At 39.1% G+C, this 16,187-nt stretch overlaps 1 protein-coding gene across 1 annotated transcript in view; it reads left to right on the top strand.

Moving 5' to 3' along the window:
* Orc2 (origin recognition complex subunit 2) overlaps positions 1-16,187 on the top strand; it is a 38,499-nt gene that overhangs the window by 13,590 nt on the left and 8,722 nt on the right. The window contains exons 6-11 of the mRNA NM_001246766.1: positions 332-363; positions 4,338-4,398; positions 6,466-6,659; positions 7,456-7,554; positions 10,435-10,544; positions 14,422-14,554. Coding sequence (NP_001233695.1) covers positions 332-363; positions 4,338-4,398; positions 6,466-6,659; positions 7,456-7,554; positions 10,435-10,544; positions 14,422-14,554 — 629 coding nt within the window. The remainder of the gene's footprint in view (positions 1-331; positions 364-4,337; positions 4,399-6,465; positions 6,660-7,455; positions 7,555-10,434; positions 10,545-14,421; positions 14,555-16,187) is intronic.

The following is a 16,187-nucleotide window of genomic DNA, read 5'->3' as shown; positions in this document are numbered from 1 at the left end:
CTTGTGGAGTTTAGGGGTTGAATGGCTTGTTGTAAATTATGAAGCATCTATTTTTGAATGACCTATTCCAGCTAACATAAACAGTATACTTTCTAATCAAAATGGAAAAGGCTAGAATTCCTGCACATCTAGAATGCTATAGATGTGCAGGAATGTTGTAAAATGTTGTCACTGGTCGAAATAGTCGTAAAATTCTTAGTGATCATTAGCCTGTATTAAATAAGAACACAGTAAAATATGCTGGCCTTCATATACAACTTTGCTGTCAACAAAACTAGGTCATGATCTAAAATGAAGTATTGGTAATAAATGTGAGCTTTGTTTCCTTTAGGGCATTCAACTTCAGAGAAAGTACAACTGGAGGTAAGCAATTTATATAACAAGCAAAACCAAGCAAGGCATGATAAACAATAGCTTTTTCTCTCTTAGTTTAAGTTGAACATTATAGTTTATGGGCATTTATCAGTTATATACCTGACTAATGAAGAATTTGAGTTTCAGAAAGATCAAATGACTTGCTGAGTTCACCTCACTTAGAGTAAAACTGGAAAAGTAACCCCAGGTTTGCCCATACATAGCTTTTGTGTGTTCTTTGTGCTCTGTCACAACTATTCTGGGTACTTTTATCTTAGTAGAACTGACCTAGGAATTTTATGAGTTTGCTTTTGTTTTGATATATAATGTGTTCTTATTTCTTGGAGGATTGGTCCATCATTTTATATTTTTATAATGTATATTTGAAATCTGTGTTGATTTAGGTAGATTCACTCCAGGATAGCTGAAAGGAATCCACAGTTTTTGTCTCCTTTGTGTTTTAGTGATCTTTCTTCTTTCTTTCTTTCTTTCTTTCTTTCTTTCTTTCTTTCTTTCTTTCTTTCTTTCTTTCTTCCTTTCTTTCTTCCTTTCCTTCCGTCCTTCCTTCCTTTCCTTCATTCTTTTTGTTTTTTTTCAAGATATGTTTTTTTTCTGTGTAGCCCTGGATGTCCTGGAACTCACCCTGTAGATCAGGCTGGCCTCAAACTCAAAGATCTGTCTGTCTCTGCCTCCCCAATGCTGGGATTAAAGGTGTGCACTACCACTGCCTAGCAATTTTGTTTTTTCACTATGTTTTATCAAGTGATTTGTGGGTAAACCTCAGTGGTTGTGGTATATCAGTGGTACTTGTATCTAGCCTATAATGATTATAGAATTAGATATGCCTGGACTTAGTTAGAGGGACTCATTCAGTAAGAAGTGAATATAGATGTCCAAGACCAGGGTTAGGGCCTGGACAGCATAGCCCTGTGTAGGCAAATGGTTAGATGTGTCAGAGCCAACAATGACTTTAATAATGCTTTTCTCAGTGTGTTACATCATTATAAAAGAAAAAAATTGGGACAGTGAGGACACTTGAGTAGTCACAATGTAGCAGGCAAAGGAGTTGCAGATAGAAAAGAGGAGATGGTGAGGGAAGTCCTTCTGTGTATATGTTTCTCTTATCTGTTAATGACTAAAACACTGATTGGCTGATTGGCAGACAGGAAGTGACATAGCTGGGCAGAATCAGAATATAAGCTGGGACAAACAGGAGTAACAGGTCTGGATCCTTTCTCTAAAAGTACATCAGTCATGGAGAGATGGCTCATCAGTGAAGAGCCCTGGCCATTCTTCCAGAGGGTTCCATTCCCAGCACCCATACAGCAAGCAGCTCACTCTAGTTCAGGGGACCTGACATCTTTTCTGCCTTCCACAGGCTCAGACACATTAAAAAAAAAAATTCTGTTAACTGAGGGGAGGGGATGAACAAGCTGTTTATCTTTTTGTTTTGTTTTGTTTTGGTTTTTCGTGACAGGGTTTCTCTGTGGCTTTGGAGGCTGTCCTGGAACTAGCTCTCATAGACCAGGCTGGTCTCAAACTCACAGAGATCCACCTGCCTCTGCCTCCCGAGTGCTGGGATTAAAGGCATGCACCACCAACGCCTAACTAAGCCTGTTTAATCTTAAGGAGTAATCTTTTGTCTTCATCAAGGAATGGTTTGTTTATCTCAGCAAACTTTCCTATAACCAACAGGGAATAATAGTAGTATTTTGAGGGGTGAGTTACAATATTTCGGAAGTTATTTTGATATGGATGTTGTCAGTTCTCACTCTTGGTAATTTAGCTATATAGATGTCAATTATTTCAGTTCTTAATCTTACAATAACTTTAGTAGGATGTACCTACTAAATTAAATAGAGATTAAAAGCACTTATTTACTCTTACTAACAACACAAGTTCAGTTCCCAGAACACACAAGATGGATGAATAACAATTGCTCCTAACTCAAGTTTCTGGATATCTGTTTGTTGACATCTTCTGACTTCTTCAGTCTCTTGCACATGTGTGGTACACATGCATATACCTAGACACACGTACACATAGAATACATGCATATATATTTTTTATAAATAAAGTAGAAGGGACACTACCAGAAACTTTGGAGTATCCTGTGGTGGGTGCCATGTTACTAAGGAAATTGGAGCATTCCTTTTTGGTTCTTAGTTTTGCTAATAAAAGAATTTGAAGGGCTGGCAATTTGACTCAGCAATTAAGAGCTCTTGTTGGTTTTGTAGAGTACCCCGGTTTGGTTTCCAGTACCCGAGTGGTAGTTTACCATCCATAATTCCAGTTCCAGGGGATCTAACACTCTTTTGTTTGTTTGTTTTGTTTTGTTTTGTTTTGGGGGGGGTTGAGATAGGGTTTCTCTGTGGCTTTGGAGGCTGTCCCGGAACTAGCTCTTGTAGACCAGGTTAGTCTGGAACTCACAGAGATCTACCTGCCTCTGCCTCCCTGAGTGCTGGGATTAAAGGTGCGTGCTACCACCACCCAGTTTATTTGTGTTTTATGACACTCTTTTCTAAACTCTTTGGTCACCAGGTGCATGGTGCATATACATACATATAAGCAAACCACTGTATACACACAAGATAGATCTAAACAAATTTTTTGTTTGTTTGTTTTTTCGTTTTTCGAGACAGGGTTTCTCTGTGTAGCTTTGGAGCTTATCCTGGCACTTGCTCTGAAGACCAGGCTGGCCTCAACTCACAGAGATCCGCCTGCCTCTGCCTCCTGAGTGCTGGGATTAAAGGTGTGTGCCAACAACTCCTGGCACAAAATTTAAATAAATAAAAGAAAGAATTTAGAAATGAATTCAGAGGGAAGCTCAAGGACAGTTCTTAGAATTTGTAAGGAAAACAACAGGAGCCTTGACTGCTCTTCCAGCACCCACATACCAGCTTAACCGTCTGTAACTCCATTAAGAGGGTATCTGGTGCACTAGGCACATATGTGGCACACAGACATCCATATACAAAATACAAACTACATCTGGTGACCTGAGTTCAATCCCTAGGACCTATATGGTAGAGGAGAGGTGATTCTGCAAGGTGCTTTCTGATTGCCACAAACACATCAAATAAATAATACATTTTTTAAGAAAGGAAAAGACAGACAAGTTGAAAATCTTGGCAGCTCTCAGGAGGAGGCAAAGAGGAAGAATCCTGTTCTTTTGAGTTAGAAGGTGAGATCACTTTTTATCTTTTAGTTTAAACTTAGGCCAAGCTCAAGTGTGAGAAAGTATCAGACTTTTTAAGGTCTGTTGGTCAAATGATGGATAGTTGTCCAACTATCAGACCAAAAAGAGATGTTAGAAAACAAAAGGAATTGTTAGAAGTCTTTGGTTTGCCCCTTATCTTTCCCCTCTTTCCCTCCCCTTATAATTGACTATGAGGGCAAAAAGGATCATGAGACTGGCCTCAAATACGGACATGATGGTTTTCCTTCATGTGTCCATTGTGGAAGACAAGGCCCTTTGAAGACAGACCGCCATTGTTGTTGTCTTTCCATCCCCTATGAACTTGACAAGTAGTTTTTGTGTTTTGTCTGGTTAAGTTTTATCTGCTAGCAATGAATCGAACATCTATAAAAAAAAATCCAAAAACTAAAGTTATGAATTTTGTGTGTCAGGGAAGTCCGCCAATTTCCTTCCTTTCTCTCTTTTTATGTTATTTTGGGTTTTGGTTCTTGTTTTTGTTTTGCTTTGTTTTTGAGTAGTCATTAAGACCCTGCAGAACCAGCCTTTCCAGTCTCCAGTCCCCTTGGCTTCCTGCCTTTGTGGCTTGTCCAGTCCTAGAACTTATATACTTCTTTTTTTATTTTAGCAAATTCATTTGTTACTGTCTTCTGTTGCTAGGAATCAGTGACTAATGTTATTTGAGAACAACATACTTTTCTTTTGTTTTTTACTTCTGGGATTTATTATTCATTATAATATCATTGATTATTCATATTACTTACTGTGCTTTTTAAATTTTAAACAGAACAATAACAAAACTGAATTTCTGTCAGCACCACCTCGTAGTCTAAGAAAAAGAATAATAGGTATGTATTTCTTTTTATGTGAAGTTTTGTTTGTTTGTTTGCTTTGTTTTTTGAGACCAGATCTAATGTGGCCCAGGCTAGCTTCACACTCACTATATGGACTTGGCTGGCCTTGAACTCATCATCATCCTACCTCTACCATCCAAATGTTGAGATTACAAGCATGCCTAACAACATGAAGTTTTTACAAAAGTTAACAACTAAATCAGTGAATAGTGGTAAAGTACACAAGTTCTACATATCAAGTGCTTGGTTTTTCAGTCTTTGGATGGCCACTTAACTGGTTCTTTTTTTTTTTTTTTTGTCTTCAGCTTCATTTATATACTAGGTATAATGTTGGTACCAGCCTTAGAAATGTTTTGAAAACTAACTGAGATAAGGGACATTAAACACACTCAAGTAGTATTTCATTTTGGTCCAAGCATAATCAGGGTTACTGGCCACCTGTTATATAACAGTTCCTACTGTAATTCCTACCACTTTTTATAAGAGAAAGGATACTCAATTTCCTAGACTTTAAGGCTGTATCTACTCCTGCAAAGTGTACGTGAATAAAAGTGCCTACAGAGGTCAGAGATGTGAGGAGTTGTAAGGAGTTGTAACAATAGGCAGTTTTAAGCCACCTGCTGTGGTGCTAGGAATCAAACACGGATCCTCAGGAAGAGCAGTGTGTGCTTTTAACCACTGAGCCATCTCTGTAGCCCTTAAACAAAATTCTGTATTTATTGTTGAATATAAAGCTAGTGATATCTTTATTTGGGAAGTATAAAATGAGCTCTTGTTCCTGGGAGGATGGTGGGAGTGATAGTGGTTTGTAATAGGGTATATAGTTTGCCAATCAGTTGTGGGATGGAACAGTGTGTTATAAACATTTCTACACTAATAATTGAAGACAAGTATCTCACGGCATAAAGTATCTACAGGAACAAGTTTTGTGATTGGTATAGCAACTCAGCAATATCATTAAGGTCTTGCTTCTTTCAGTCTTTGCTTCGCCACTAATTTTCATCTTTAAAATTGACTCTTCATAGTCATATTCTCTATTACATAAGTGGGAGATGTCCTCCCTATGGGAACAAAATCCTTCTCAGAAGTTTTCAGTAAATTCTCTCAGTCTGGTTGTCAAAGTGTTAAATAGTCAACGCAATTGCAAGGGTAGGAAGTAAGGCAAGTTTTTGGCAGAGGGAAAAGATGATTATCACAATTTTTAACTATATAGTGGGGCATATTACCACCCTGCTCAAAATATGGAGTTCTGTTAGCAAGAGAAAATGGCAGAGAATAATGTTAAGTATAACTGATATTATTAGTTGCTTTGGATACATTTTAGGTGCTGGAGAGATAACTCCCAAGATAAAGCACTTGCTTTATAAGCATGAGGATATGGGTTCTAATCCCAGTACCCATAAAGAAACAGGTGGATGTGGAACTCATCTGTTATTCTAGCATGCAAGGGTGGCTAAGACAGAATCCCCTGAGCAAGCTGGCAAGCTCCTGGTTCCTGCCCCATATATAAGGTGGGGAGTGATCAAGACATTTAAATCAACTGCAGGCCTCTATGTATACATGCATAGATGGGCACCTGCACAAATATATGCCACTCCCACATATAACACACAGGAGTATTCATTACATACACACAAATGATTAATTCTAGTGTAGTTTTCCAGCAGGTTAGTTAGATATGCTTACCCTCATCTCATAACTGAAGAAACTAGTACTTAGAGAATGAATATAACTAGCTGTGTATCATGAGCAAGTAATGACAAAACTGTAATTAAAAACCTCTTATTGGGGGGCAGGAGAGATGACTCATCAGTTAAGATCACTGACAGCTCTTCCAGAGGACCTGGGTTCAATTCCCAGCAACCACATAGCAGCTCACAACTGTCTGTAACTATAGTTCCAGGGAACTGAAACACCCATGGTAAAACACCAATGCACATAAAAAAAAATTAATTAATTAAGAAAAACATCTCTTACTTCAAAGCCCACATTCTTGATTCTCCTCCAATAGCTTTTCTTTCAAACCATCAAATTTTCCTGATTCTCTTTACTCTTCTACAGTGCCAACATCTCATTGTGACAGTGAAAGTGAATATTCTGCTTCCAACTCGGAGGATGATAAAGAGGTTGCAAGAGATGATGAAGACGACACTGAAGCAGTTGGGCTCTCTCAAAAGAGTCGAGTTCAGAGTAGAGTACTTCCGGCTTCTGTTTCCAAGCGGACACCGCTTAAGAAAATGAAAAGAGACAAAGCCGTGAGTGAAGGGGAACTTAGGCCTAAGGAGAACAATGTGTAATGCCTTCCTGGTAGGCTGCCTGAAGCAGACGGGTCTACAACAGAGATCAGCCCTCTTTTCTTTAGTTGTCTATATTTTCTTAGCTTTACACATGAATTCCCACACATCCATGTTATTCATCATCAGTACTGTAATAAGCACTGAAAGTAACATTCTAGTTCAGCTGTGTGAGAACTAACTTAAATAATACTGATCAGACTCTGGTGAGGAACTTCTCAGTTCTTCCTTTTCATAGTTTTTGTAGCAGGGATGCTTGGTGATGGGTATCTGACTGCTGATTCATGCTGAATGATTTACAAGAGTATTGTGAGCACAGGCTGACCTGGAATGCAGAGCAGTCTTCCTACCTCAGCAAATCCAAGTGCCACCTCTCTCAACTTCATGCCGTTTTTTACAAGGGGCTCATTGTCTTACTGTTGTCTGTGAAGATTCGCAGTGGGAACCATACTGTATCAGTAGTTGTCTACCTTTTTTGCCTACCCAGAGGTTAATCCTGCCTCAAATCAGAAAAATAAGTAGTGATTCATTTTACTGAAACAGATGACAAGTTTTTTTTTTTTAAACTTGATACTGGTTTCTTTTTTTTTTTTCATGATACTCCATCAGCACTAAATAGGTATGTTGATCCACACTTGCATTTCCCAGCTGTGGCATGAGGATTTCTTGAGCCCAATTTAAACTAATTACTATCGAGATTTTATGCACTGTAAATATCTGAAGTTACTTAGACATGATGTTACTTTGTCCATTTCAGAGTGACTTGGTGGAAGAATATTTTGAAGCCCATAGCAGTTCCAAAGTTTTGACATCTGATAGAACCCTGCAGAAGCTGAAGAGAGCCAAACTGGATCAGGTATGCCATGAGGGTGTTATCAGCGTTCTGTTAATCATGACCTCAAATACATTAGCAGTACACTAGGAAACATTAACAGGGGCAGAATAATTTCCCTCACAAAATAAAGCACAAGCCGGGCGTTGGTGGTGCACGCCTTTAATGCCAGTACTTGGGAGGCAGAGGCAGAGGCAGGTGGATCTCTGTGAGTCCAAGGCCAGCCTGGTCTACAGAGCAAGTTTCAGGACAGCCTCCAAAGCTACACAGAGAAATCCTGTCTCAAAAACAAACAAACAGGGCTGGAGAGATGGCTCAGAGGTTAAGAGCACCGGCTGTTCTTCCAGAGGTCCTGAGTTCAATTCCCAGCAACCACATGGTGGCTCACAACCATCCGTTATGAGATTTGTTGCCCTCTTCTGGTGTGCAGATATACATGGAAGCAGAATGTTGCACACATAACAAAATAAAAATAAAATCTTAAAAAAAAATGACTCTGGCTTTTCCTTACCTGAAGTCAGATAAAATCTTAAAAAAAAAAAAAAAAAAAAAAAAAACAAACAAAAACAACAACAAAATAAGGCACAAGTTAATGTGTTGTGGTCATTAAATACGAGTTGCATAAATTGTAAATAATTCGCTGATGAGAATTCTATTTGACATAATTTTTCTTTTGTTCCTTTTTTTCTCAGAATTTAAAGTAACTATTAGGGCCATAGCTTTTCTGATAGCTCTGTGCTCCTGTTGTGTTCTTCACTTCACTCACACATTCCTTGTTGACCTTTACATTGGTCTACATAACATCTGCAGCCTGACTGCCCCCTGATACCAACTCTGCACAAGTAAGGAGGGTGCCTTCCTCGATGTTTTGGAAAGTTGCAGAGTGCAGTGAGGTAGCACAGTGACCTTGCTCTATCTTCCCAATAGCTCCCGTTACAAACAGTCCAACACATCTGTCCTTGTTGGAACTTTGACCAATAGCCTCCTTTAACATAGGACATAGTCACTGAGTTAAAAAGTCTGTCAGTAGGGCTTAAGGGCTGGAAAGATGGCTCAGGAGTTCACAGTTATGTACTGTTCTTATAGAGGACCAAAGTTTGATTCCCAGCACCCTTTTGGACTCACCACTACCTGTAGTTCTAGCTCCAGGAGACCCAAGACTCTCTTCTAGCCTCCATGGGCTATACATCCTCCCATAATTAAAGAAAAACCAAAAATCTAAAAGGACAGTGGGGTTAATAATTGTAACCCAGAAGAGAATGTTACTGGCTTACTTCCACAGTGTGCCATGGTCCCATGTATCCGAATTCATGTGTACACATTATGTACACATTTAAAATAATAAAGTAAAATTAAAAAAAAAAAAAATGAAAGAATCCCTATCAGAAAATAAGGACAAGGAACTGGAGAGATGGTTCAATGGTCAGGAACACTGGTCTTACAGTGTACCCTGTTTCAGTTTGCAGTACCCATAGTTGCCTCACAACTACCTGTATTTCTAGACCAAGGGGATCTGATGTCCTAGTCTGGCCTCTTTGGACACCATAAGCACAGGTGGTACATAAATATACAAAGGTTGAGAGTGATTGAGGAAGATACCACTTCTGGATTCCACGTGCCTGTGGAAACATGTACCACCACTCATGCACACACAGGAACATATACATGCGATAAATAAATGAATAGAAAAAACTTTCCAAAATAGAAATGACACTAAATTTGCCATCTATGTTTATTTAAACAACGTGGGTAAAAAATGACTTTTGAGCAAATAATCTCTACAAGAATGCAAGACGTGCCTGTATTGATAAAGAAAGAAGAGCATTACAGGCATAGCATAGACATTTATTTCTCATGTCTGTGGGTTCACCGAGGGTTAGCAGGTCTAGGAGATGTGCTATGTCTGTCTTCCTTGTTGGACCACCCTGGTAGCTGACGATGATAGACTTATAAGTAGGAAAGCAGATAACCTCTTACAGCCTAGAGTTAAAACTGGCAGTCTTGCTGGACAGAGGTGGTGCGCGCCTTTAATCCCAGCACTTAGGAGGCAGAGGCAGGTGGATCTCTGGTCTACAGAGTGAGTTACAGGACAGCCAGGAATGTTATACAGAGAAACTCTGTGTTGAAAAAAGGAAAAGGAAAAAAAAAACCAAAAACCTGCAGTCTTACTTATGCCTCATTCTAATGGTAAATTATAAAGAAATTTGAATATTTTCCAAAACTTATTGAATTGCTACCTCAGTTTTTACAATTTTTCAGATCCGCAGGTTTGGTATTTCTTTGTGTTGTTACTGTTGTGCTGAGTTCAGCTCAGGGCCTCATACTTGCTAGACAAATGCTCTACTACTGATCAGCAGCCACGAACCCACAGGCTTGAGACGTGTTATTGGTTCTTTGTTTATCTTTGAATTGGTTTTTGTCTGTCTGAATTTGTTGTGAAAACTGGGAAGCAGATTTGAGCATCTTACAGTAGCTATATTTTTAGAAATTAAAGCTATATATTTGGAGTTTTGTTGTAATCATTTAAATGGTTCTAGGCAAACTTAGAAAAATTTTATATTGTTACTATACACTTATATAAAAAAGAACTTTAAGAGGGGCTGGAGACATGGTTCAGTCATTGAGAGCACTTCCTCTTGCAGAGGACTCAGGTTCAGTTCCCAGCATCTATGTTGTAGTTCACAAACATTTATAACTCCAGATCCAGGGGGTTTCATACCCTCTTCTGAGCTCCACAGACACTATTTATGTACAAAAACACTCATACACATAAAGCAGCTTTTAATTAAACAATTATTTATTTAAGTTATATTTAAGGAATTTCTTATATTCAGTTAATTTACTTATTTCCATACTTGATTTAAGTCAGTATATCCACTAATACCTTCCTCTCTCTTTTTAAAGAAAACGCTACGTAACTTATTGAGCAAAGTCTCACCTTCCTTTTCTGCTGAAATTGAACAATTAAATCAACAGCATGAGAAGTTGTTTCATAAATGGATGCTACAACTACAGTAAGTATTATCATTGTACACCCTGGTACAATGAAGAGTAATGTGTATATGTCTATGTTAAAACATAGTTTGCAACCAGTTGTGGTGGTACGTGCCTTTAATCCCAGCACTTGGGACAGGCAAAAGTAGGTGATCTCTGTGAATTCTGGGCCGGCTTGGTCATCATAGTGAATTCAGGATAGCCAGGAATACATAGAATGACTATGCCTCAAAAAACAAACCAAAAAACATATTTGATTTTCAGGTTGGGGATATAGCTTATTGGTAGAGCAATTGTATACCATACATATATGAGGCCTTAGATTTAATATTTAGTACTGACCCAAAAGTGTATTTCCCTTCATTTCCTTTTTTTGTTTGTTTGTTTTCCGTTTTTTTCAAGACAAGGTTTCACTGCTGTGCCCTTGATGTCCTGGAACTCTCTCTGTAGACCAGGCCGGCCTCGAACTCACAGGGATCCATCCACCTGCTTCTGCCCCCACAGCGCATGTGGGAGGTCAGAGAACAACTTGTAGGAGCAGGTTCTAAAGATATGACTTAGGTTATCAGGTGTGTGTGGTGCTGTTACTCACTGATACAGCTGGCCATCCCTCTGATTTTATAGTGAACTTGATACACGCACGCACACATGCACGTTATTGTGGTGGTTTGCTTTACTGTTGCTGTGATCAAACACCATGACCAAAGGATCCAGGTTCAAGTCCCAGCACCCACATGGCAGTTCACAACTGTCTGTAACTCCTGTTCCAGGGGATCTGACATCACCCCCACCCCCCACAAACATACATGTAGGCAAAACATCAATACATATAAAATAAAAATAATAATAAAAAGATCAATAAACATGTCAATTAGATTGTAGATTTAATCCCAGTACTTGAAAGCTGAAAGCAGAAAGATCACACATTGAAGGTCATCTCTGGCTACTTAACAAGTTCAAAGCCACCCCAGATTACATGTGTCTCAGTCTTCTATTGTGGTGAAGAGACACCATGACCAAGGCACTCTTATAAAGGAAAACATTTAATTTAATCTAGTGCTTACAGCTTCATAGTTTTAGTCCATTATCATGGTGGGGCCATGGTGGTATGCAGGCCAACAACATTCTGGAGAAGCTCAGAGTTCAACACCTGGGTCTGTAGACATCAGGAAGAGAAAGACATTGGACTTGGCTTGGGCCGTTGTCATTTCCTCCAACAAGGCTACACTTCTAATACTTTCAAATAGTGCCTCTCTCTGTTACCAAGCATTCAAATATATGAACCTATGGGGATTATTCTTACCCAAACTACCACAACATAAGACCCTGTTTGAAAAAGAAATAGAATATATTTTATTTTAATGTAATTCTATATACATGGACTTTTAGAGCATGGTGAGATTTGTTATGTGATCATTTACCTTTTAAAATTATTTCTTAAAATATTGCTTTAATTTTTCATATGCTTCAGTTATAATTTTCTTTCCATTAAAATGTTTAGAAGACTCAGGGTGGTGATAGCAAATGCTTTTAATCCCGGTATCTGGGAGGCAGAGGCAGACAGATCTCTGAATTTGAGGCCAGCCTGGTCTGCACAGAGAAACCCTGTCTTGAAAAACAAAAAAGAAAAAGGGGAAAAAATGTCTAGATGAGTACTTTAGTCAGATCTTTATAATTTTTAAAACTTGTATCAGGAGCATCTTAGCCTAGTGTGATGGCACACACCTGTAATCCTTGCACTTGATGTGTAGAGATGGTCGGATCAAGATATATTTCAAGGTCACCTTTTACTACCATAGTAAATTAATTCAAGGCCAGTTTGGGCCATGTGAGCCTATTCACAAATTCAAAAATAAATAGGTGTTCATTTTTAAACTGTATACTCATGAAAATGTACCTACATGCTAACAAATAGCAAAGATGCCGGGTGCTGGTGCCTCATGCCACTCAGGTGGCAGAGGCAGGTAGTTCTCTGTGAGTTTGAGGCCATCCTGGTCTACACAGAAAGTTCCAGGACAGGCTCCAAAACTACAGATAAATCCTGTCTTGAAAAACCAAACCAAACAAACAAAAAACCAAATAGCAAAGTCACTGAGGAAGATAAGTCAATGTAAAGTTAGTTCCGAGCGACTTTACAAGGCCTTGTTTCAGACAGGAAACAACAGCAAAGACTGGGCTGTGTCTTAGTGGAAGAGTGTACCCCTAGCATTTGTGAGGTTCAATTAGCATTGGGTTCAATTCATTGGGAGGGAGGAGAAGAGGACTTGGAGGAAATGTCATTGTGGGGGGGGCAAGGATGAAAGCAATCAGACACCATGCCAACGGGTGCAGCTGTGAGAACAGAACTTATCACTATCACCTCCCATCAATGGGGTTATTATTCTTTTCCTGCAAATATATTTGTACAGCAGCTCTTTGCTTTTTTATCCCATCTTTCAGCCTACCAGTTCTCCCTTTTTCCAGTATGTCAGCTCAAGCTTAGCTTTGCTTCCCAGTCTAGACCTGTAGTCCCTAATTGAATGGCATAACTAGCTCTGTGAATTTCCTTGGCTGTTCCTGCTACTTTGGCCTTGCCAGCATCTCCCAGGGAATATCTTTCCTGTTCTGTCCTAGCTGTCATGCATGTTGAGGGACCTTGTATAAATGTTGTTTGGTTTGATGGGCTTCTGTAGATAATTATGGATTTGGATTTGGTTTCCTTCTTTCTCTCACTCTGCTTCTGTTGTTCTTTTTACATGAATGACTCTTGGCGCTGTAATGTCCAACCCTGACATTACCCAGCAGCTGCAGTAGACATAACTATTGAATTATATGTTGAGCATCCCACTTGGCTGCTCTGTTAATAATTGAACATTCATAGCCTCATCTGAAGCCAGTCTCTCCACTTGCCTCCTTTCCAGCATGGATGTGTCAGTCATTCCTAGAGCAGAAAATTACATTTTCCTCCATCTTCTGAATTCAGCAGTCTCTAAATTCTGTTATTTTCACATATGTACAGTTTTCTTTCTTTCTTTCTTTCTTTCTTTCTTTCTTTTTTTTTTCTTTCTTTCTTTTTTTTTTCTTTCGAGACAGGCTTCCTCTGTGTAACTTTGGAGCCTATCCTGGCACTTCCTCTGGAGACTAGGCTGGCCTCGAACTTATCGAACTCACAGAGAGCCGCCTGCCTCTGCCTCCCGAGTGCTGGGAATTAAAGGCGTGCGCCACCAACGCCCGGCTATGGTACAGTTTTCTACATGACAGTTAATTCTTTGGCATTTTTGTTCCTATTCCCTACTTACTGCAAATATTATAGTTTTTCTAAAATGAAATGCTACTTTCCTGGAAAACCTTCTATTACTGTTACTAGATGTTCATTATTGTAATAAAGTTAATTAACATTATAGTATGATTCACTGTTCCAGTTTAATTTGTTAATTTCAACTTTTCCTTTAGCCTGTTTTAAATGTTACAGTATTGGCCATAGTCACTCTTACCTTCAGGTCTGCCGAGAAAGCTGCCAAACAATTTGGAACTGTGGGCTCACGTAGGTGGTGAAGGGTGCCTTGACTATGTTCTAGGGAACCAACAATTTAACTGTGTAGATACCTTAGTTCTTTCTATACTCTTTGTCCTTTTAATGTTATTCATTTGTTTATTTTTATGTTTATGAATCAGAGTGGCTGTGTAGCCCTGGTTAGCCTGGAACTTGCTTTGTAAACCATGCTGGCTCCAAGATAACAGCAATTCTCCTAACTCTGTCTCCCAAGTGCTGGCATTATTGATATATGCCAAGTATCGGGCTTTTATTTTTATCCTTTTATGCCTTTGTGCAATTCATAAAGCTTAGACTGATTGATAATGAAGCTGGCAGTCAGAAGTCTTAAGCTTTAATTTTATGGATGTTACCTTGCCTTATAGCCTTGGGTTCAACATTGTGCTCTATGGTTTGGGGTCCAAGAGAGATTTACTAGAAAAGTTTCGAGCCACCATGCTTGAAGATTCCATTCATGTTGTCATCAACGGCTTCTTTCCTGGAATCACGGTGAAATCAGTAAGTTTCAAAACTATTAAATGGAATGTATGTCCTTTATGTCCTTATGTCATGGTGGCCCCAGGGTACTGCGGATGGAATTTCTGCTCTGAACACTGAATATTAAGGATTTTATTTTGGGCTGTATAGATCATATGTTTGAATCCAAAGCAGTCTAGCTTTAAGTTTTTTATAATTGAACTTAATTACTGTGAAACTGACATGGGCCTGGGGAAATGGCTTAGTCTGTAAAGAAGATCTGAGTTCTATCCCCTGAACCTTTGCTTTTTTTTTTTGTTTTGTTTTTTTTAAAGAGCTAGGTATGGTGGCCTATGCTTATAGTCCTAGTGCTGGGAAGACAGAGGAAGGGGGTCCCTGATCACCAAGGCTAACTAGCCAACCAGCCTAACCTAGATGATTTCCATGCCAATGAGAGACCCTGTCTCAAAATAAATTAATAGGGCTATAGAGTTGGCTTAGTGGTTAAGAACGCTTGTTCTTTCACAGAACCCAGGCACTACTTGTAGACTCTACATGGCACAGATCACAACTGTCTATAACTCCAGTTCCGGGGATCTGATGCCCCTTTCCGGCCTCCTAGGACACTGCGTGCACATGATGAACATATCCACATGTAACTTTTTTTTTTAATAATTTATTTTTATTTTATGTGCGTTGGCATTTTCCCTTTTTGTATGTCTGTGTGAGGATGTCAGATCCCTGGAACTGGAGTTACAGACAGTTGTGAGCTGCTTGTGGGTGCTGGGAATTGAACCCGGGTACTCTGGAAGAGAAGTCAATGCTTTTACCCACTGAGCCATTTCTCCACCCTAGACAAACACTCTTAAGGCATAAAATAATGGAGAAAAATCTTTTAAGAATAATTAATAAATAAAACTTAGTGTAGACAGCACCTAAAAAATAACACCCAAGTTTGTTCCATGCCTCCACCTATACCCACACAGAAATGTTCACCCTTACAAGCATCTACATACATAATCACTTCCTAGTTAGGGTTGCTATTGTTGTAATGAAACACAATGACCAAAAGCAAATTGAGGAGGAAAGGATTTATTTGGATTACACTTCCACATCTTAGTTTATCATTAAAGGAAGCTGGGGCAGGAACTCAAACAGGAGCTAATGCAGAGGCCATAGCAGGGCACTGCTTACTGGCTTGCTCCTCATGGCTTCCTCAGCCTGGTTTCTTATAGAACCTAGGACCACCAGCCCAGAGATGGAACCACCTACCATGGGCTGGGCTCTCCCACATTGATCAGTAATTAAGAAAATGCCCTCCAGGCTTTCATACAGATGGATCTTAAGGAGGTATTTTTCTTAATTGAGGCTCACTGCTCTCAGGTGACTTTAGCATGTGTCAAGTTGGCATGAAACTAGCTAGCACACTCACAAAGAACCTGACTTGTCTAAACCTTTAGCAAATGTTGCCTTCATTTACTACACCAAGTTACTAGTGGAACAGCTAAGAATATTATTTTGGTATACAAATAATAAAAATATAAATAGTAGATACCTTTACAATACCTTTATCATAGACCATTTTTACTTCAACTGTGAATTATATCAAGGTTTTGGATATTGGATAGTAGCCAATGTAATATCCTGGTTTTAGTATTGTTTCTTTAGATTTGTT

This window comes from Cricetulus griseus, chromosome 2 (assembly GCF_003668045.3).
Source record: "Cricetulus griseus strain 17A/GY chromosome 2, alternate assembly CriGri-PICRH-1.0, whole genome shotgun sequence".
NCBI lineage: Eukaryota > Metazoa > Chordata > Mammalia > Rodentia > Cricetidae > Cricetulus > Cricetulus griseus.
The sequence above is the reverse complement of the archived record's forward strand: the minus strand, read 5'-3'. Positions and strand labels throughout refer to the sequence as shown.